This window comes from Carcharhinus amblyrhynchos, chromosome 31, assembly GCF_965287045.1.
Source record: "Carcharhinus amblyrhynchos chromosome 31, sCarAmb.v2.hapA, whole genome shotgun sequence".
Lineage (NCBI taxonomy): Eukaryota > Metazoa > Chordata > Chondrichthyes > Carcharhiniformes > Carcharhinidae > Carcharhinus > Carcharhinus amblyrhynchos.
In genome coordinates this window covers 16,959,168-16,980,709 of record NC_137354.1, presented here as the reverse complement: position 1 = coordinate 16,980,709, position 21,542 = coordinate 16,959,168, and the positions used below count along the sequence as shown (strand labels likewise).

The 21,542-nt window shown below is 45.2% G+C and overlaps 1 protein-coding gene across 1 annotated transcript in view; it reads right to left on the bottom strand.

The window, feature by feature from the left end:
- vstm4a (V-set and transmembrane domain containing 4a) overlaps positions 1 to 20,826 on the bottom strand; it is a 56,588-nt gene extending 35,762 nt beyond the window's left edge. The window contains exons 1-3 of the mRNA XM_080215780.1: positions 20,327 to 20,826; positions 8,926 to 9,318; positions 1,947 to 2,015 (exon numbers count right to left, since the gene is read on the bottom strand). Of these exons, the coding sequence (XP_080071906.1) occupies positions 1,947 to 2,015; positions 8,926 to 9,318; positions 20,327 to 20,375 (511 nt within the window). The 5' untranslated portion in view covers positions 20,376 to 20,826. The remainder of the gene's footprint in view (positions 1 to 1,946; positions 2,016 to 8,925; positions 9,319 to 20,326) is intronic.
- Between the last annotated feature and the right edge of the window lie 716 nt (positions 20,827 to 21,542).

The following is a 21,542-nucleotide window of genomic DNA, read 5'->3' as shown; positions in this document are numbered from 1 at the left end:
GCTTTTGGGAGTGAAATGGAGATATATTATCCAACAGAAAACTGAATGGATCAGAGGTGATCGTGTGTTGAGCTCTCGTGCCAACCACTCATCAAGCCAACAAAGAATAATGGTCTATTTTGAATGTGCATGTGTAAACAGTGTCGACAGTGGGATCTTCCTTTGCTCATTCCTTGAATGAATGGAGCAGCTGGAGGATGATGGGACGATGACTAATACGAGACCCAGTCTCTGGACTAACATATCAATGGGGTTGGATGAAGGATTTGGTGAATTGATGTGAATAGCAGATTGGAGCACCAATGTAGAATCTTATGTGACCATTCTCAGTGGTTACTGAGGGAGCATAGCCTAACTCGGAATCGTAGAATCTCTAAAGTGCAGAAGGAGGACATTTGGCCCATGGAGTCCACACCAACAACAATCTCCGTAACCCCATGTATTTACCCTACTAATTCCTCTGACACTAAGGCTCTCATCCTGCCTGCCATGGGAATTCTAGCAGGGGGTGGACCATTGAAGTTGGGTGGGAATCCACAGTTTTCAGGAGAGAATCCCACCCTAAGGGTCAACTTAGTATGGTCAATCAACCCAACCCACACATCTTTGGACTGAGGGAGCGCACCCAGAGCAAACCCACGTAGACGTGGGAAGAATATGCAGACTGCACACAGGCAGTGACCTGAGGCCGGAATCGAACCTGGGCCCTGGTGCTGTGGGGCAGCAGTGTTAACCACCGTGCCACCGTGCCGCCCTAACTTCCAACAAACATTACAGAGAGACAGAGCTACTGAAGCGTGCAGTGTTGACAAGTAAGGGAATGAAACCATTCAGGCATTAGGACGATTGAGTAACAATGGAGGAGAAATTTGATATGTTACCAATCGAAGCTAATAGATAAGAAGAAATCTTCTTGATGTTGACCATGGATGGACCATGAACAAAACATGGATCACAGATATCTTTAGAATGTAAGCAAAGTAATCACATAGTGGTTGTTGCAAATAAGAAGGCTGAGCTAAATTCAAGAAAGAAACCTGCATTTATATAGCAACTGTCATGGCCACAGGATATCTCAAAGCACTAAGTATTTTCAAGGTGTTCTTATTATTGTAATGCAAGGAACTTGAAAATTAGTATTGTGAAGTAGGCATCAATTATATATCGGCACAGATTGGGTATCACTATTGATAGAAGGAGCAAACTTTCTATTTAAGTTGAATGTCATATATAATGAATGAAAATTCTCACACTGAGACAGCTGAAAAATAGTCCTGGGAACTCAGGTCTGTATCAGATGCTCCAGGTCTGCTTTGCTTTTCTGCAAAGCACTGTGCTGCCCATTGTAGCTAGATTTTACAAACCTTCTCATTCCTGAGACCATTCTGGTTAACTTCATCCTTCAGAACTTAAATATATGGATTAGGAGCAGAAGTAGGCCACTCAGCCCCTTGAACCTGCTGCCCCACTCAATAAGATCGTGACTGATCTGATTGTAACTTCAACCCCACTTTCCTGCCGACCCCTAATAACATTTCACCCCCCCTTGTTAGTCAAGAATCTATCCAGTTCTGGCTTAAAGATATTCAAAGACTCTGCTTCCACTTCCTTTTGAGGAAGAGAGTTCCAGAGACTATCTCTCCTCATCTCTGTCTTAAATGGGCAACTCTTTATTTTTAAACAGTTCTGGTTCTAAATTCCCCTACAAGAGGAAACATCCTTTCCACATCCATTCTCTCGGGACCCTCTCAGGATCTTAAAGATTTCAATCAAGTTGCCTCTTACTCTTCTGAACTCTAGAGGCTACAAACCTAACTTCTCCGACCTTTCCTCATTAGCTAACTGGCTCATTCCTAGTGTTAGTTTAGTAAACCTACACTAAACCGCTCAGAGATTCCTACAGTGTTAATATGCAATTTGACCCAAGAGAGGGGAAATCACCTTACCTTCAAAGTGTGTCCAAGTTTCACTTCTACTCCCCGAGATTAGCACAGTCGTTGTCTCTGCGACCCGCACTGTTAACAAGTTCAAAGCAAAGGAAAATTAACTGCATGATTTTTGTGTCCTTTTCATCAGATGCATAGGTTTAAACGTGATGTGGAGATGCTGGTGTTGGACTGAGGTAAATACAGTAAGAAGTCTTACTGTCCAATAAACTGGTTGGACTTTGACCTGGTGTTGTGAGACTTCTTACTAGGTTTAAACATGACAGACACTCTTTAGTTTGTGCTAAAGACCTCACATCCAACAGTACTCCCTCTCTCACTTTTCACAGAGTAGTTTCACATAGTGAGCGAGAGTTTGTAACCGCTAGCCCTTGTCCAGCATTGCTCAGCTTCAGGGGTTCATTGTGTTACGACACGATGTTTCCTCAGTGTGATTTTGGAACCTCCCCATAAAGGGATACACCTCACTAATCTAACTAATCCAAGATAATCACAGAGTATGTGAAATTCAAACCTTTCCTCTACTCCAGAATTCAAAGTAAAAGTTTATTTATTAGTCACAAGTAGGCTCACATTCACACTGTACTGAAGTTACTATGAAAATCCCCTAGTCACCAACACTCTGGCACCTGTTCAGGTACACTGAGGGAGAATTTAGCACAGCCAATGCACCTAACCAGCATGTCTTTGAACTGTGGGAGGAAACCAGAGCACCCGGAGGAAACCCACGCAGACACAGGGAGAACGTGCAAACTCCACACAGACATTGACACAATTTGGGAATTGAACCCAGGTCCCTGGCGCTGTGAGGCAGCAATTTAGATAGTGATTTGATGGTGATTAAAACTGCAATATTTCATACGAGAGCCTCACCTACCCTCTTTCCCCCAAGAGGTAGCAAGCATAACAACTGTCATCTTTCCTTGTCCAGGCTTAAATACCTGGAAATACCTTGAGGGATTACTTTTGACCAGAATCGGATGAGCAGTTACAAGATATTAATTTGATTTATTATTGTCAGCAACACTCAAATTTGAATTCAATTGGTTCTGTGTCTTTGCTTGCTTGCTTTAAAATCATAGTTCCCATTTCAAAAACTTGTTTTGCTCTGCTGGAATTTTGGCTGCTGTTTTGGATGAAGATTTTGCAAAGTTGGCTTCTGCAGCCTGCTTTCTACAGTTTAAAATCCCAAGCACAAAGACATATGCTTTTACTAGGGACAAGGCTGTATGATTTCTTTTGGTTTTCTTAGCATTTCTGTTCAATATTTACATTTGTCAAATGCCACGTATTAGCCTTATATATGCAACAATTGGAATTTCCATCGATGAATTCCCCCCACTATCAACATCCTTCAGGATTACCTTTGACCAGGCACTGACTTGGATAACCATTTAAATACTGTGGTTATAAGATTTGATTTGATTTGATTTGTTATTGTCACATGTATTAGTATACAGTGAAAAGTATTGATTCTTGCGCGCTATACAGACAAAGTTTATAGAGACGGAGAGGAGAAAGTGTAGAATGTAGTGTTACAATCAAAGTTAGGGTGTAGAGAAAGATCAACTTAGTGCAAGGTAGGTCCATTCAAAAGTCTGACGGCAGCAGGGAAGAAGCTGTTTTTGAGTCGGTTGACCTTAGACTTTTCCAGATGGAAGAAGGTGGAAGAGAGAATGTCCGGGGTGCATGAGGTCCCTAATTATGGTGGAAGAGTAGGTCAGAGGCTGGGAATCCTGCAGTGAGTAACTCCTGACTCACCAAACTCTGTCCACCATTTACAGGAGTGTGATGGAACACTTTCCCCATTTGCCTTGATGGGGGCAGCTCCAACAACACTCAAGAACCCCAACACCATCCAGGACAAAGCTGCCCGTTTGATTGCCACCACTTCCACAAACATTCAGTCCCTCCACTACCGGTGCACAGTGACAAGAGTGTGTGCCATCTATAAGATGCACTGCACCAAGGCTCCTTCAACAGTACCTTCCAAACCTGTGACCCGTGACTGGAAGGAGAAGGGTAGCAGACACATGGGAACATTACCACCTGCGAGTTCCCCTCAAAGTCACTCACCATTCTGACTTGGAAACATATCACCGTACCTTTACTGTTACTTGGTCAAAATCCTGGAATGCCCTTCTTAACAACACAGTGGCTGTAATTATACCACATGGTTCAAGAAGGTAGCTCACCACTACATTCTCGAGGGCAATTAGGGATGGGCAATAAATGCCCTCACCCTATGAATGAATAAAAATGGAGTTGTGGCTTCAATTATATCAGACACCAATCTAGATATTGAAGAGGAACCCCCTAACCTCATGTCCTTGTTTCCTATCCTCAAATACTGCTCAAAATTGCAGTCAATGGAATCCTGGCAGGACAAGCTCAGTTTAAAATGATTTGTCTACCATCTCCCCCTGTGTTACCCAACCTTTTTATGTCCCACAACACTATACTGCAGCAGTTTTCAAACTTGGAGCAACACTACCTCTTATTGCCAGCAAAAACCTGATCATCATGGGGAGGCAATGGCATATTAATATTATTGCTGGACTAGTAATCCAGGGTATTGCTCTGGGGACCCAGGTTCAAATCCCACCATGGCAGATGGTGAAATTTGGAATCAATAAAAATCTGGAATCATAAGTCTAACCATGCACCATCGATTTGATTTGATTTATGATTGTGACATATATTAACATACAGTGAAAAGTATTGTTTTTTGCACACTATACAGAGAAAGCACGCCATTCATAGAGAAGGAAAGGAGAGGGTGCAGAATGTGGTGTTACAGTCGTAGATAGGGTGTAGAGAAGGATCAACTCAATGTGAGGTAGGTCCATTCAAAAGTCTGATGGCAGAGAGAAGAAGCTGTTCTTGAGTTGGTTGGTACTTAACCTCAGACCTTGGTATCTTTTTCCCGACAGAAGAAGGTGGAAGAGAATGTCGGGGTGCATGGGGTTCTTAATTATGCTGGCTGCTTTTCTGAGGCAGCAGGAATATAGGCAGAGTCAATGGGTGGGAGGCTGGTTTGAGTGATGGACTGGGTTTTGTTCACGATACTTTGTAGTTTCTTGTGGTCTTGGACAGAGCAGGAGCCATACTAAGTTGTGATACAATGCTTTCCATCATGCATCTGTAGAATGTAGTGAGAGTTGTACTGGGCATGCCAAATTTCCTTGGTCTTCTGAGAAACTATAGGTGTTGGTGGGCTTTGTTAACTATAGTGTCGGCATGAGGGAACCAGGATAGGTTGTTGGTGATCTGGACAGCCAAAATCTGAAGCTCTTGATTATTTCTACTTTGTCCCATTGCCAATGGCCAGAAAAACTCATCTGGTTCACTAAAGTCCTTTAGGGAAGGAAATCTGCCATCCTTACCTGGTTTGGCCTACATGTGACTCCAGATCCACAGCAATGTGGTTGAGTCTCAACTGCCCTCAGGGATGGGCAATAAATGCTGGCCAGCGAGCGACACCCACAAACCATGTCGAGTAAAGGAAAAGGTATGAAGGTAGCCTCTTTCTGTATGTGGCACAGGCTTGGCCTATTTCTCACTCCTGAGCCAAGGTGATTTACCTGCTCATCTGCAACCTTCTCTAGAGATCGAAAATGGACCCAGTTCTCAGGGACTTGATGCCCAAGCCTCTCGCCAAGGAGGCTCAACGTCATTCTCATCCTGGTGGCCACCTTTGCGGGTGGCTGCATCAAGCCATGCATAGACTAAACCCTCATTGCGCAAATGCCAAGTGTTGAGGGTCCCTGTCCCCAGTGTTATGAAGGATTAGTCTGACCACTTTGCCGTGGGATGCTCCGAACAGTTGGACCACCAACCCTTGTTGAATCATACAATCCCAACAGTGCAGAAGGAGATCATTCGGCCCATCAGGTCTGCACTGACAGCAATCCCATTCAAGCCCTATCACCATAGCCCCACATATTTACACGGCTAAACCCCTGAAGATAAGGGGAAATTTAGCTGGCAATCAACCTAACCCACACCTCTTTGGACATTAAGAAGCAATTTAGCATGGCCAATCCACCTAACCTGCACATCTTTGGACTGTGAGAGGAAACCAAAGCACCAGGAGGAAACCCATACAGACATGGGGAGAACATGCAGACTCCAAACAGACAGTAACCCACGGCCAGAATCAAACCCAGATCCTTGGCACTGTGAAGCAGCAGTGCTAACCACTGTGCCACCAGATGAATAAATATTTAAAAAGAGCCAAAAAGCTCTAAAAATTATGTTGCAGATGTTGGAATTTTTGTCCCGTTTTTTCTGAAGTTTCACAGTCTTCTCTGTCAAGTAACTTTGCATTCATCTGACATTTGGCCACCTTACTCTCTATCATAGAATCCCCACAGTGCAGGAGGAGGCCATTTGGCCCCTTGAGTCTGCAACAACCACAGTCCCACCCAGGCCCTATTCCCGTAACCCCACATATTTACCCTGCTAATCCCCTTGACACTAGGGTCAATTTAGCACGGCCAATCAACCTAACCCGCACATCTTTGGAGTGTAGGAGGAAACCGGAGCACCCGAAGGCAACCCACGCAGACACGGGGAGAATGTGCAGACTCTACACAGACAGTGACCCGAAGCTGGAATTGAACCCGGGTCCCTGGTGTTGTGAGGCAGCAGTGCTAACCACTGTGCCATCGTGCTGCTCCATCAATGGACATTTCTCGTGTGGGAAAACTTCAGCACTATGAGCCACTCGACACATTGCTACTTCAACAAATCAGACTGGTATATTAAAAAGAATCCTGGTTTGATCCTTACCTTGTTGACGGCATTCCCTTCCTCCCGAGTGGCTCATTTGTAATATTTTGTTTAATGGGTGACTGGGGATATGTATCATATTCCATATGTTGACAGATGTTCTCGGCACGGTTGTCTCACATTGCGGAGTCAGATGTACTGACCCTTCCCTTTTGGATTGTTATGGGGTGAAATCTGAGGCAGTGTTTAAAAAATGAGTGCTGCTCGCTGAATGATAGACGGCTGGGCATCACGTGCTTTCAGCCTGTGAGCCTAACTCTCCTTTCCCAGGCTTCCCGAGTATCGGCAAGGCTGCAGAAAGTGTTTGCAGAATCTGGAAATGGAAGTGAACTTGGAGCTGAATCAGCAACCTAAGCTGAAATGAATAGTGCCAGTCCTGAGCCAAGACACAACTAAAGGTTTTGTTTTTTTTTTGGTTTTCGAGTCTCTCTCTCTCAAATCTTGGAAAACATCTTGAGAGTTTTCCTTTTTGAAAAAAAAACACTAGAATGGTGTTTACAAGATTTGGGGCTTCCAGATGCCAATGCGTCTTAATGAAGGCAGCATGTTAGCTGTTGAATTCCTGCCAGAAATATCACGGCCACTGGAAAGTTGAGACGAAACACTGGTGGAAGAATTAAGAGTTCACCACAAGAGGACTGAGTAAGAGAGAGAGAGAGAGAGAGGGGGGGATAGAGTATTACTGCAACTCGGCTCCTTCCCCACAATCAAGTTCCTTCATTTTAATAATTTGGAAGGCTCGTCAACGAACACAAGGTTAGTGACAACCCAGAACAACATGCTACAACACAACGAAGCCCCCCCTCCACCCCACTTAAAGCAAAACTATAATTACAGAGACCATTGCGGGAAGTCATCATTGAGCGAGGCTTGGCTGGAGTGAAGGATCATGGGAAAGTCTGGGTTGAGAAGTTGCCATGCTAGGTCTGAGACAAGAGCTGAGGGTTGTGACAAGAATTGTACAAAAGAAAAGTTTTCCTTCGGAACGGGTTTGTATGACAATCGACAATGGTTTCATGGTCATCAGTGGATTCGCTAGAGAATGCAGTTGTTCCTAAATGTAAAATGTGTTAAACATGACATGCATGACGCAATTAAAGACCCTCCCCCACACCCCAGACATTCTCCCTTCCACTTTTTTCCATTGGGAAAAAGATACAAAAGTCTGAGGTCACGTACCAACCGACTCAAGAACAGTTTCTTCCCTGCTGCCATCTTTTGAACGGACCTATCTCACACTAAGTTAATCTTTCTCTGCACCCAAGCTATGACTGTAACACTACATTCTGCACTCTCTCCTTTCCCTTCTCTATGAACGGTATGCTTTGTCTGTATAGCGCGCCAGAAACAATACTTTTCAAAGGCAGGGAGCAGATTTAGGACTGAGTTGAGGAGGAACTTCTTCACACAAAGGGTTGTGAATCTGTGGAATCTCCTGCCCAGTGAAGCAGTTGAGGCTACCTCATTGAATGTTTTTGAGGCAAGGATAGATAGATTTTTGAACAGTAAAGGAATTAAGGGTTGTGGTGAGTGGGTGGGTAAGTGGAGCTGAGTCCACGAGAAGATCAGCCATGATCTTATTGAATGGCAGAGCAGACTTGAGGGGCCGAATGGCCTACTCCTGCTCCTAGTTCTTATGTTTTTATGATCATATACTAATACATGTGACAATAATAAATCAAATCAAAGCATTTTTCCTTACCTCTATAGTTGCTATGCCGAGTATGGTTGCATCAACATACTGCCACTTGTATTTGACTAAGGACGTTGCGGTGGCACACTGCTGCCTCACAGTGCCAAGGACATGGGTTTGATTCCTGGCTTGGGTCACTGTCTGTGTGGAGTTTGCACATTCTATCTGTGTCTGCGTGGGTTTCCTCCAGTTTCCTCCCACGGTGTGCTGGTTAGGTGCATTGGCCGTGCTAAATTCCCCCTCAGTGTACCTGAACAGGAGAATGGTGACTAGGGGATTTTTACAGTAACTCCATCGCACTGTTAATGTAAGCCTACTTGTGTTTGATAAGTAAATTTTGTGAGGTATAATTATGTGGGAAATTCATTTTTTAAGTAACGATTACAGAGCAGTTCAATCGTTCTTAACTTTATGAGCCGGAGGGCATCCAACCATGTTATTTGCACCGCTAAACAATACTGCTCAAGCGATCAATGCGAGGCTTAGTTTTACCTTTCACTTCTGTGGTGTTGTCTCCATTAGATATGGAAAGCCACTTCCTGTTCAAGTTTGCAATTTCCTGGACTTTGCACCGGTAGCGACCTTCGTCGCTGATCTGAAACTTGTTGATAATCAAAACATAAACCTTGGCGGGGCCATGCTCGAAGAACTGGAGCTCACAATGGCGCTCCCTGCAGTTGCGGAAAGCTTGCACGTGGCCCGTCCGGTTCAGCCGCAGGATCCTTTGGTTGTCAGACAGGGAGTTTGAGAAGAGCCAGACCAGAGACAAGTAACTGTTCTTCCTCTTCAGTTGAGATATGCGGCAGAAGAGAGTGCCCCGCTGTCCCTCGGTGAACTCCACCACAGGCCCGGGGGTCACAATCACCTTCAAGGCCTCACAGATATCTATAGGCGGGGAGCAAAAAACGAATACACGTTAATATACCCTGTGAACGTCACACTGCTACACGCCATCAATATTGCTCAATTCACACGAATGACCCCTGGAATGAAGAGCTTGTCGTGTGAGGAACAGTTGAGGACTTTGAGTCTGTACTTATTGGGGTTTAGAAGGATGGGGGGAGGGGGGGATCTTATTGAAACTTACAGGTCTGGATAGAGTGTCTTAATTAACATAAGCTCGTTTAATTGACTAAATATTTTATTTAGATAACCAGGAACTTTAGCTAAACCAATAACATTTGAATTAAAGGAAGTTTTTGACCAAAATGCTGTTTGAATAATACAACGAATATTCATTACTAAAACAGTAATAATCGAAATTCACTCACTCTCAAAATAAACTATATACAACCAGGTTTGATGGTGTTTGGAAATTTTGGAATCTCTTGGTAGTTGTCCACTGTCTGCAAGCTCTGTCTGACTTGGTACTTTCTGCTGGTTAGAGGATGATTTATCTTAAGCCCTGTCTGAAGTTGGCAGAGTTAAGAGCCAACTGCTCCAGTTGATTTAACTTCCCTTAACTGCTTTTAACTACTTCAGGTGATTGGGGCCTGTTTCTGGTTGAACTGCACTGAAGGCAGTTGAGCTATTTTTTTTCATAATCCTAATGACTCCAAAGATGTGCGCGTTAGGTGGATTGGCCATATTAAATTGACCCTAGTATCAGGGGCATTAGCAGGGTAAGTATGGGGGGTTATGGGAATAGGGCCTGGTTGGGATTGTGGTTGGTGCAGACTTGATGGGCCGAATGGCCTCCTTCTGTAGGGATTCGATGGACGTGTTAACATTCCTGTACTCAGATTGGCCTAAGGTTGGCAACAATAGTAAGTTCAAATCTGATAGATCCCCTTTAACTGAGTGTATTCTTTGAACTCATAGGCTGGCAAAATGCAAAAAACCTGCAGAGCTGGTTACCAAGGCAACCCTGAGGCTTGGTCCTCTTGAAACAAATGTGATCACCTAAATTCCATGTATACTCTGCATCTTGGGCGGCACAGTAGCACAGTGGTTAGCGCTGTTGCTTCACAGCTCCAGGGACCTGGGTTCGATTCTTGGCTCAGGTCACTGTCTGTACAGAGTTTGCACATTGTCCCTGTGTCTGCATGGGTTTCCTCCGCGTGCTCTGGTTTCCTCCCACAGTCCAAAGATGTGCAGGTTAGGTGGATTGGTCAAGCTAAATTGCCCCTTAGTGTCCTGGGATGCGTAGGTCAGAGGGATTAGTGGGTAAAATACAGGGATAGGGCCTGGGTGGGATTGTTGTTGGTGCAGACTCGATGGGCCAGATAGCCTCTTTCTGCACTGCAGGGTTCTATGGTAAACATCCCAAATCTCACAACACCAGGTTAAAGTCCAACAGGTTTATTTGGTAGAAAAAGCCACAAGTATTATTTGGTAGCAAAAGCTACCAAATAAACCCATTGGACTTTACCCCAGTCCAACGCCAGCAAATCCACATCTAAACATCTCAGCATTGAACAAAAGCAGCTTTTAGAGGCACCAATTTTTAAAGGGAACACACATTGTTGTCTCCCCTTTAGTGTTTTACATTCATTATAGACATTTTGTACATCTTTATAAACTCAACTTCACAACAATATCCCTTGATCCCTTTAGCCGCAAGGGCCATGTCCATATCTAACATCTTGAACCTATCTAACAAACTGGCCCCAGCAACGTTCTGTGGTGGAGAGCCCCAGAGGTTCACAACTCCCTGAATGAGGAAGTTCTTCCTCATCTCTGTCCTAACTGGCTTACCCCTTATTCTTAGACTATGACCCCTAATTCTGAACTTCTCCCAACATTGGGAACATTCTTCCCGCATCTAGCCTGTCCAGCCCCATCAGGATTTTATATGTTTCCCCTCTTATTCTTCTAAATTCCAGTGAGTACAAGTCCAACTGACTCAGTCTTTCTTCGTGTGACAGCCCTTCCATTCCAGGAACTAGTCAGGTGAAGCTTCGCTGGACTCCCTCAATAGCAAGAATGTCCTTCCTCAGACCAGAACTGCACACAATACTCAAGGTGAGGCCTCAACAAGGCCCTGTTCTGTATCAATGACATTCTGCCGTGACATTGGCATTTTAATGACATATTCAAAAAAAAATCTCAAAAAGCACGAATGGTTCAACTTCAACACATAAGTTTGAACATCTGTTTTCAGTTCTTCAACAGAGTACAAGTTCCAGCTTTTCTTATCTGTTTTTTTTAAATGAGAAATTTTTCACATAATTTCGGTTGCAACTTGTGGCTGTACATCTCGGATTTAAGTGCATGCTTAAAAGTCCTTTCATTGAGGAAATCTCCATCTTGCTAAATGGTATCAGTTAAAGGACATAAAACATGAAAACAATTAGCACACCCTGTAATGTTTGGCTTCAATTATTGGAAAATGTAACTCATTTTCTTAAAATTAAACTTTGGGTTTGGAGTGACACAGTGTACTAGCGCATTGCCCTTTCATCCACCAGAGCTAGGGTCAAAGCTTATCCAGATTAATAGGCTCATTTCTGGGTCAGAACATGCTTCCAGCTGCTAACTCCTGGATACCGGTTGGCAGGATTGCTCAGACTGGTCCCATGAGTAAAGGAGTGAGTACAATCGAGCCTGTTCTTTGGAAGCTGGGGGTTAAGGCACAAATGGCGCAGTGGTTAGCACTGCTGCCTCACAGCGCCAGGGATCCAGGTTCGATTCCTGGCTTGGCTCACTGCCTGTGCAGAGCCTGCATGTTCTCTGCATGGGTTTGCTCTGGTTTCCTCACACAATCCAAAAGACGTGCTGGTTAGGTGCATTAGCCGTGCTAAATTCTTCCTCATTGTTTCTGAACAGACACCGAAGTGTGGCGACTGGGGAATTTTCACAGTAACTTCATTGCAGTGTTAATATAAGCCTACTTGTGACACTAATAAATACATTTTAAACTTAACCTACACATCTTTAAACACTAAGGGGCAATTTAGCATGGCCAATCCACCTAACCTTCACAACATGGGACACTAAGGGGCAATTTAGAATGGCCAATCCCCCTAACCTGCACATTCTGGGACACTAAGGGATAATTTATCATGGCCAATCCATCTAACCTGCACATCTTTGGATACCAAAGGGCAATTTAGCATGGCCAATCCACCTATTCTGCACATTTTGGGACACAGAGAGGCAATTTAGCATGGACATGGGGAGAACATGCAAACTCCACACACAGAGTCAACCGAGGCTGGGAATTGAACGCGGGTCTTTGGCGCTGTGAGGCAGCAATCCCAACCACTGTACCACAGTGCCATCCCCTAACCACTCTCTAGCAGAGATTGCCCCTGTACCACTGTTGTGGAAGTGGAGATCCAGTAATGCAGTCATGGTTCAGCTTCTGTCAGTTTTCTAAGGGACAGTTTTGATGCTATGAGCAACATTTTGAGAATGGCTTCAGTCTGAAGGAGTTTGGATGTGACAGGTGTCACCACAATAGGAATGACTATGGTCAAGGAAATAAGCAGTAGAACATTTTTATGATGTAAAATTCTACACTTTTTACGTCATAAGACCATAACATATAGGAGCAAAATTAAGCCATTTGGCCCATCGGATCTACTCCGCCATTCAATCATGGCTGATGATTCTCATCCCCATTCTCCTACCTTCTCCTGAAACTCACAATATTCCAAATGGGGTCTGACCAGAGCCTTATACAGCCTCAGCAGTGCATCCCTGCTCTTGCATTCGAACCCTCTAGAAATGATGGGGGAGAGAGAGGTGAGGGATAGAGGTGGGGGAAAAGAGCGGGGAAGGTGACGAGAGAAGGAGAAGGCAGTAGGGAATTGGGGGGGGGGTAGTGAGGAAAGAGGGAGCAGAGCCATCAAATTTGCCTTGTCATTGTCAGTCATTGTTGTCTACCATCCGATGGTCAGTAATCACGGTCCAATTCCAAAATGATTCAGAACCATGCACCCCCATGGTTAACCCCAAATTAGGTTATCATGGTCAACATTGCTCCTGAAGACTTGTCAAGTTTACTCCAGTGAAGAAATCCAACAAACCTGTTCAATGTAGCAGAGCAAAACATTTCGAACTATCACTGAAATACTTGTGAATGCCCACGCCATTCATAATTACAAAAACCCAACAGCAGTCACTTTACAATCAACAATCTCAGACTGAAATTTGTACATATCCTCTACAAAGTCTTGTGTCTACCTGTTTGGCACTCGAAGGCTTTTAGTGTGGTTACGCCTGATGATATGTTCTTGCCGCTGTCATCGCAAGTTAATATCCAATTCATTCAGCCCTAAGTTATAACTTCCCTCCCTAACCCTTCTGGCTGGAATTTTACTGGCCCCGCCCGCCACAGGAATCAGAGCGGGTGAGGGTCGGAGCTTTGGAAAAGGTTCATTGACCTTGGGCGGGATTTTACGGTTTTGGGACGAGGAAGGCCGTAAAATCCCACCCTTTATCTCCCTTTCCTCTCATTGAATCCCTACAGTGCAGGAGGCCATTTGGCCCATTTTGCACCGACAACAATCCCACCCAGGCCCCTATCCCGTAACCCCACTTATTTACCCTGCTAACCCCCTTGACACTAAGGGGCAATTTACCATGGCCAATTAACCTAACCTGCACATCCTTGGACTGTGGGAGGAAACCAGAGCACCCGGAGAGAACCCACGCAGGCACGGGGAGAACATGCAACCTCAACACAGACACTCACCTGAGGCCAGAATTGAACCTGTGTCCCTGGCACTGTGAGGCAGCAGTGCTAACCATTGTGCTAACTCGAAGTAAGTCCCTAAAACATGACCAAGATTTTGGTCACGTATCCTAACCTCTTTTGGTTTGGTGTCGATTTTTTGCTTGATTACATTCCTGTGAAGTGCCTTGTGACTTTCTACGATGTTAAAAGCATGACAGAAATGCAAGTTGTTCTAAAAGAAATCTCTTCATAAATCAGTGATGCTAGCTTACAAGCCAACATAAGCAATCCATGCAACCTAGTGAGAAGTCATATTCTTGTGGAATAAGTAGTTGTGTGTCGATTTAGAGCATTTCCACTTGAGGGGGGAAAGAATGGCTAAATTCTGTTCATGGGAAGTTGATGGCCTAGTGGTATTATCACAAGACTATTAACGCAGAAACTCAGCTAATGTTCTGGGGACCCGGGTTCGAATCCTGCCACGGCAGCTGGTGGGATTTGAATTCAATAAAAAATATCTGGAATTAAAAGTCTAAGGATGACCATGAAACCATTGTCAGAAAAATTTATCTGGTTTATTAATGCCCCTTTAGGGAAGGAAATCTGCCGTCCTTACCTGGTCTGGCCTACATGTGACGTCAGAGCCATGGTAATGGATTCGGGCAACTAGGGATGGGCAATAAATGCTGGTCAGCCAGCAATGCCCATGTCCTACAACTAAATTAAAAAAAACTTCAATTGAAGCAAGTGGTCTGTGACTGACAGGATAACATGGGCACTCTCTGTTGTGGCTTCAACAAGGTTGACCTCTTGGAGTATGAGCTCCCTGATTGAGGCAATGATTGCCTGCCCAATCAGGGAGCCTGACCTGTATAGAGAAATGTCAGGGCTAATGGCCCTCCAGATTCTGACTCTGTACCCGAAGCACTCTTAAGAGTGGAGATAAGTTTGTAAATAGAGGGAATCTGGTGAAAGGACACCAGCCTCCGAGGAGTTATTACAACCTCATTTCAGCTCCACACAGGTTGCAGTACACATGAGTGTCAAAGACTCACTTATGGTGCCCAAGATCAAGTTGAACAGGGTTTTTCAAATAGCCTACTGCTCCACTTCTCCTGGCTTTAGACCAAGATAGCATTTGAATCCTTTGTTTTTGCCAACTCCAATCTTTAAACTAGTGTGACGAATTTGATCTATTTGGCCAAATAATTCAGCAAAGTCAACCAAATCAATGGAAAGGTTTCTGTTCAGTTGTGGGATGTGGGCATCACTGCCTTTGCACATCCCTAATTGCCCTTAAACTGAATGGCTCACTTGACCATTCCAGGGGGCAGTTGAGAGCTAACCACATTCTTAAAGTTTAATGATGTGAACACAAGTGATTGTGCCAGTGAGCGCTGAGGCAGGCCTTCCATCCAGCCTGCCTTCTCACCCAGCTATCTCCAGACTTGTTATGGAGTTGCCCCATCTGGCGGGCAGCATGGTGGCACTGCTGTCTCACAGCGCCAGGGACCCAGGTTTGTATTCCCAGTTTGGGGTCACTGCCTGTGTGAAGTCTGATCATTCTCCCCGTGTCTGCATGGGTTTCCTCCGGGTGCTCCAATTTCCTCCCCTACTCAAAAGACGTGCTGGTTAGGTGGATTGGCCATGCTAAATTCTCCCTCAGTGTACCCGAACAGGCACCGGAGTGTGGCGGCTAGGGGATTTTCCCAGTAATTTCATTGTAAGCCTACTTGTGACACTAATAAATAAACTTTAAAACACACAAAAAAACTTTAAAGCTAACATTACTTGGTGTAATGCGAGGACATGTGGCGCAGTGGGTTAACATCCCTGCTTCTGAGCCAGAAACTCTGGGTTCGAGTCCCACCCCAGGACTTGATAGTCAAGGAAGGTCATAACGAGGCCAAACAGGTTGAGTGTCAACCTGTGAATCCTTCCAAACACCCCAATGGCTGGTGGTAAGGGTGGGAGAGACTCCTGGTCAGCCCTGCTTGATGTAGAGTGGTACCTCCTCAAGCTATTATCCCCTGGCAATAGGCTAGCGACCTATTCCGGAAATGACTAGCTTTAGGAACAGATGAAAGTCTGCTGTGGTGTGCCACTAGGTGCAGGAAGAGAATAGGGCTCGGTGTAATACCATATTCATGTGCAGTATTAGCTCCCTTTCCAAGGAATGTGGGTCAATTGACTGCATATTTATCCAAATTGCCTCAATTTCCAAACATCATCCAACCTTAGGTGACAATTGTTTTGACTCTAATTATAACCAAATATGTTCAATTCTTCATTGATGCTTGGGAGAAAGTTATTCCACAGCCATTCAGCTAATTCCCTATGGATGTTCCCTCTGCACCTTTGCCTTGCTGTAGAATTTTGTCATCCTAATGTTTGAGTTTAGAAAACTTGATGTTGACAGTTCCACCCTCCTGCTGGCAAAAATTGCTCTGTTTATATGGGCTTCAACAGTAGGGGCCAAAATAAATAGTCATACCAGAGGGACAGTCTGTGTTGGCAGGGGCAACGCTTGCTAAATTCCTCACTATTTTCCTTTCCCTTTTTTGTCATCAGGCAGTGAAAGTCTTGAGACCACTTGGTTGGTGATGCAGGCTGGTGGGGACCTCCTGATACCCATGCTTCTGGGAATGAGGGTGGTCTAATTTTATTTGCAAGATGCACGATGGTGGTTCAGCGTCAGCTGATGGTGACACATCAGTGGACATCTGAGCACCCTAACATCGTTCTAGGTGAAACTGCCCAGCAGAGGAGCTCTCGCACAAGTCGGAGTTGGTGCTGGTTGCAGTATAACTCCAATCTAATTTTTTAGAAGTTTGTTTATCAGTGTCACAAACAGGCTTACATTAACACTGCAGTGAAGTTCTTGTGAAAATACCCTAGTCGCCACACTCCAGTGCCCGTTTGGGTACACTGATGGAGAATTTAGCACGGCCAATGCATCTAATCGGAATGTCTTTCGGACTGTGGGAGGAAACCAGAACACCCAGAGGAAACCCACATATGGGTTTGCACAGACTGTGACCCAAGCCAGGAATCGAACCCGGGTCCCTGGCTGTAAAAAAATGAGAATTTAGCATGACCAATGCATCTAATCAGCATGTTTTTCGGACTGTGGGAGGAAACCGGAGCACCCGGAGGAAACCCACTCAGACACGGGGAGAATGTGCACATTTTGCACAGACAGTGACCCAAGCCAGGAATCAAACCCGGGTCCCTGGCTGTCATAAGTCCTCGGAGGCAGAAGCCCCTTCACCAAAATCCCTTTAGTTACAAGTCTGACTACAGCACACAGAGTGCTTTCAGCTAACGGTCTGCAGTCGGAGTGCCAGAGGAACTGACACGCCTGGTTAAATACAAATCAAGAGGATCCCTGATTGGGCCATTAATTTGGCCCTTAATCAGGGAGTTCATATTCTAATAGCCCCACCTCAATTGTCTGATTAAAGTCGTTACCCTGGCGCTGTGAGGCAGCAGTGCTAACCACTGTGCTGCCCTACTGTGCAACTGCATTTTAAAGCTACCCAGACTGGATCACCATAGCATCCTGAAGAGATCGTTCTGTCTTGTTGGTGTAAGGGACGCTACCACCTCAGATTTCTGGCTTCATGTTGCATTAGTGCTTTGCATCTGCATTGAAACTTGCATGTGCTGAGTTTGAGTGTCACTACATGTTTCAGTCGAGACACTGAGTTCCATCCTTATAGCTTAATGGTTGGGAGAATGCAGGCTGGAATCCAAACTACGTTTGGAGATTCTGGTTTACCCATCAATTCCTATTGTCCACTAAAAGATTTATTGTTTCCGATTAAAAAGTCACCACTGCAACATTTTAAAAAAATGTTAGCAGATTTACAAATGTCAGCAGTGATGAGTACAGTATTCACAACAGTGCACAATGTTATGCAACAGACAAAAATCTTCAAATTGCGTGAATACTTGAAGGAGAAAAACAATTGCAGGAGTATGGGGAAATGGCAAGGGAGTATGACTAATTGGATGGCACAGTGGTTAGCACGGCTGCCTCACAGCGCCAGGGACCTGGGTTCAATTCCAGACGCGGGTGTCTGTTTGAGTGGGGTTTGCACATTCTCCACAGTTCTGTGTGGGTTTCCTCCGGGTGCTCCAGTTTCCTCCCATGGTCCAAAGATATGCCAGTTAGGTGGATTGGCCATGCTGAGCTGCCCCCTAGTGTCCAAAGATGCGCAGATTAGATGGATTGGCCATGCTAAATTACCCCTGAGTGTCCAAAGACGTGCAAGTTAGGAGGATTGGCCATGGTAAATTGCCCCTTTCTCCAAAACATGCATAGGTTCGGGGGATGGGCCACAGTAAATGTACAGGGTTACAGGGGTAGGGCGGAGGGGGTAGGCCTGGGTAAGACGCTGTTTTGGAGAGTGGGTGCAGACACGATGGACTGCAAGGCCTCCTTTGGCACTGTAGGGATTCTATGGTTCTAACTCTTCCAAAGGATACAGTGGGGCAAATCGGCGCTGTATTATTCTGTCAACGAGCAGTTTGTGAATGTACAGTCCAGCCTCCAGACAGCGAGACACTCTGGGTGTTCCACAGCTCAAGTCTGCTGGCTGGAGGGCCATTTCCTTTCTCAGAGCTCCCTATTAAGTCATGCTGTATCACCGAACATAAACTGGCACAAATCAGCATAGCTGCGATCGCGTGCAATGCAAAACAAATGTTGGAGGCAAAACTGAAGTGGGGATTGAAACTGCCCAGTAAGGATTTCCTTAAAGCTGTCGGGGGACAGGAGTGGGTGAAAGTCTTCAAGGTTTTGGCTGTTAAAAATATACTTTTCAATTAATGATGTCCCCCCCCCTACCCCCCATACAGCCTCCCTTTGCCATTTTCATGTGGGGAGCATAAGCAAGCCTTCAGGATGAATTCCTGTGGAGAGTCTGATGGTGGGTGACTAGGACCTGAGTAATGTTGCTCAGTATTGATTGATAAGGGAACAAGCTAGAATGGGGAAGAGCGAGGGGAAACTGAGGCACCATATTGTTGACCACCCATCAAGCAGTGGCCATCCAGTCTCCCCACCTCCCCCACCCCCCCCCAACGCCACCGGCCCCCCTCCCAGTCAACAATCCCTGTCAACTGGCCATCGAAGGCCAGCGATGGGCCAAGAAATCGTATTGGACAATTTATCAAGGCGGTGGGGGAAAGGTCAAAGAATCAGCTGGGTGAAACTCACACTTGCCCGGGTTAAAATCTATGCCAAATCTATCTCAGTTTAAGAAAAAAAAACTAGATCTCGGCATAAAAAGTAACACTGCAGCATTTTCAGACTGGCCCCTGACTGCTTCGTAGAATCCCGACAGTGCAGGAGAGGCCATTTGGCCCATCAAGTTTGCACCAACTCTCTGATAGATTGTTTATCCAGATCCTCTCCCCCGCCCTATCCCTGTAAACCCACACATTTACCATGGCCAATCCACCTCGCCTTCACATCTTTGGACACTAAGGGGCAATTTAGTATAGTCAATCCACCCAACCTGCATATCTTTGAACACTAAAGGGCAACATAGCATGGCCAATCCACCCAACCTGCACATCTTTGAACACTAAGGGGCAAATTAGAATGGCCAATCCACCTAACCCACACATCTTTGGACACTAAAGGGCAATTTACCATGGCTAATCTCCCTAACCTACACATCTTACACACTAAGAACAACTTAGCATTGTTAATCCATCCAATCTACGCATCTTTTGGACACTAAGGGACAATTTTAGCATGGCTAATCCACTAACCTGCACATTAGGGCACAGTGGTTGGCACTGCTGTCTCACAGAGGAAGGGACCCAGGTTCCATTCCTGGCTTGGGTCACTGTCTGCGGAAATCTGCATGTTCTCCCCATTCCTGCATTGGTTTCCTCCAAAAGATATATTGATTAGGTGCATTGGCCATGCTAAATTCTCCCTCAGTGTACAGGTGCCACAGCATGGCAACTAGGGGATTTTCACAGTAACTTCATTGCGGTGTTAATGTAAGCCTACTTGCGACACTAGTTAAAATAAACTTATAAAACATTTTTTCCTGGGACATTAAGGGATAAGGGTCATGGCTAATTTATCTAACCTACATACCTTCGGAGCATTAGACAGCATTATACCAGTGTTTATAACTTGCGTGGCAAGATTGTAAAAAGATCACATCCTCCTCTCTGTCTCTGGGTGGAATTCTTGAACATGGAAAGCAGTTGGTATAAGAGAGAAGAGATACTAAAAAGGCTTACCTGCAGTCAGCAGTTCTGTCAGTAACACCACCACCCCGAGGATCTTCATCCTTCAGGCGAACCAGCTGCTGAGACTGACCAGATCCACCGTGTAGCACTCTGACATGTTATTTAATCAGGCAGCGAGCTGAATGAGCTCCCTGCTCCTTAACCTCCTCCCCACTTACAGAGTCCAACCTTCTGTTTTCTGTCTCCCACTGCAGGGAACGCCACTTCCTTCACTGTATGCAAGCGAGTATGGAATCTCTTAAAGTCTGGCTTTACAATGGAACATAAACATTATTGTCAGTGGGTCTGGCACAGATGGAAGAGACACACACACACACACACACACACACACACACACACACACACACACACACACACACACACACACACAGAAGGCTACAATGAGAGAGAGAGAGACTGATTAACAGGAAGAAAAGTTGCCCAGAGTTTTGACAACTTTCCAGTGAGTGCCTGCAGCAGCAGTGGGGAACTCAGACTGCTTGCAAGCAGAAACAGATCCGTCTGTTTAGCTGCTCCCTGTACAGCTCTAGATTTTCAATGGTTGGGGGTGTGTGTGTGTGTGTGTGTGTGTGTGTTAGGGGAGGGGGCTGGATTTGGACTGTGGCTGAGATCCAGAGCTGGTTACGTGACCAATTTCACAGACATTCCTATTCGGAAAGAATCAGCTTCTATATAATTACTTCATTGTGACCTCAATGGGTGCCACAGAATCTCTCTCTTTCTCCCTCTCTCTATTTCTGTGCCCAAACAAAGGGTTTGTTTTTTTTTGATTGAACTTATTTCCCCCGGCAGATTGCAAAATAAAGAAACAGCAGATTTGAACATGAAGGGAACCAACAGCAAACAGCCAAGAGGACAGAAATATTAGCACGACAGCTCAAAGAAAAACATAGAAATTGGCCTAAAAGCAAGGTATGCTTTTCGGGATTCTCGCCGTCCAAACACACACACAGACATTCTGTCTGGAGACAGGCCTTTGCAAGATTCAAGCTCACAGCACTCGAGAACCAGAGATGCACCAGAACATGTTAACACATGTAAAAGGGCAGTTGTACAAATGCAAAAAGACTTGATGTATATTAGAAGCTGAAACCAGACATCCAGATATACGGCACGCAAACACAAGGGGAGGGATTTTCTGGCCACACTCGCCCCAGTACTGGAAAACCCCACCCCAGGTCAGCGGACCTTTAAATGATCCACTCCC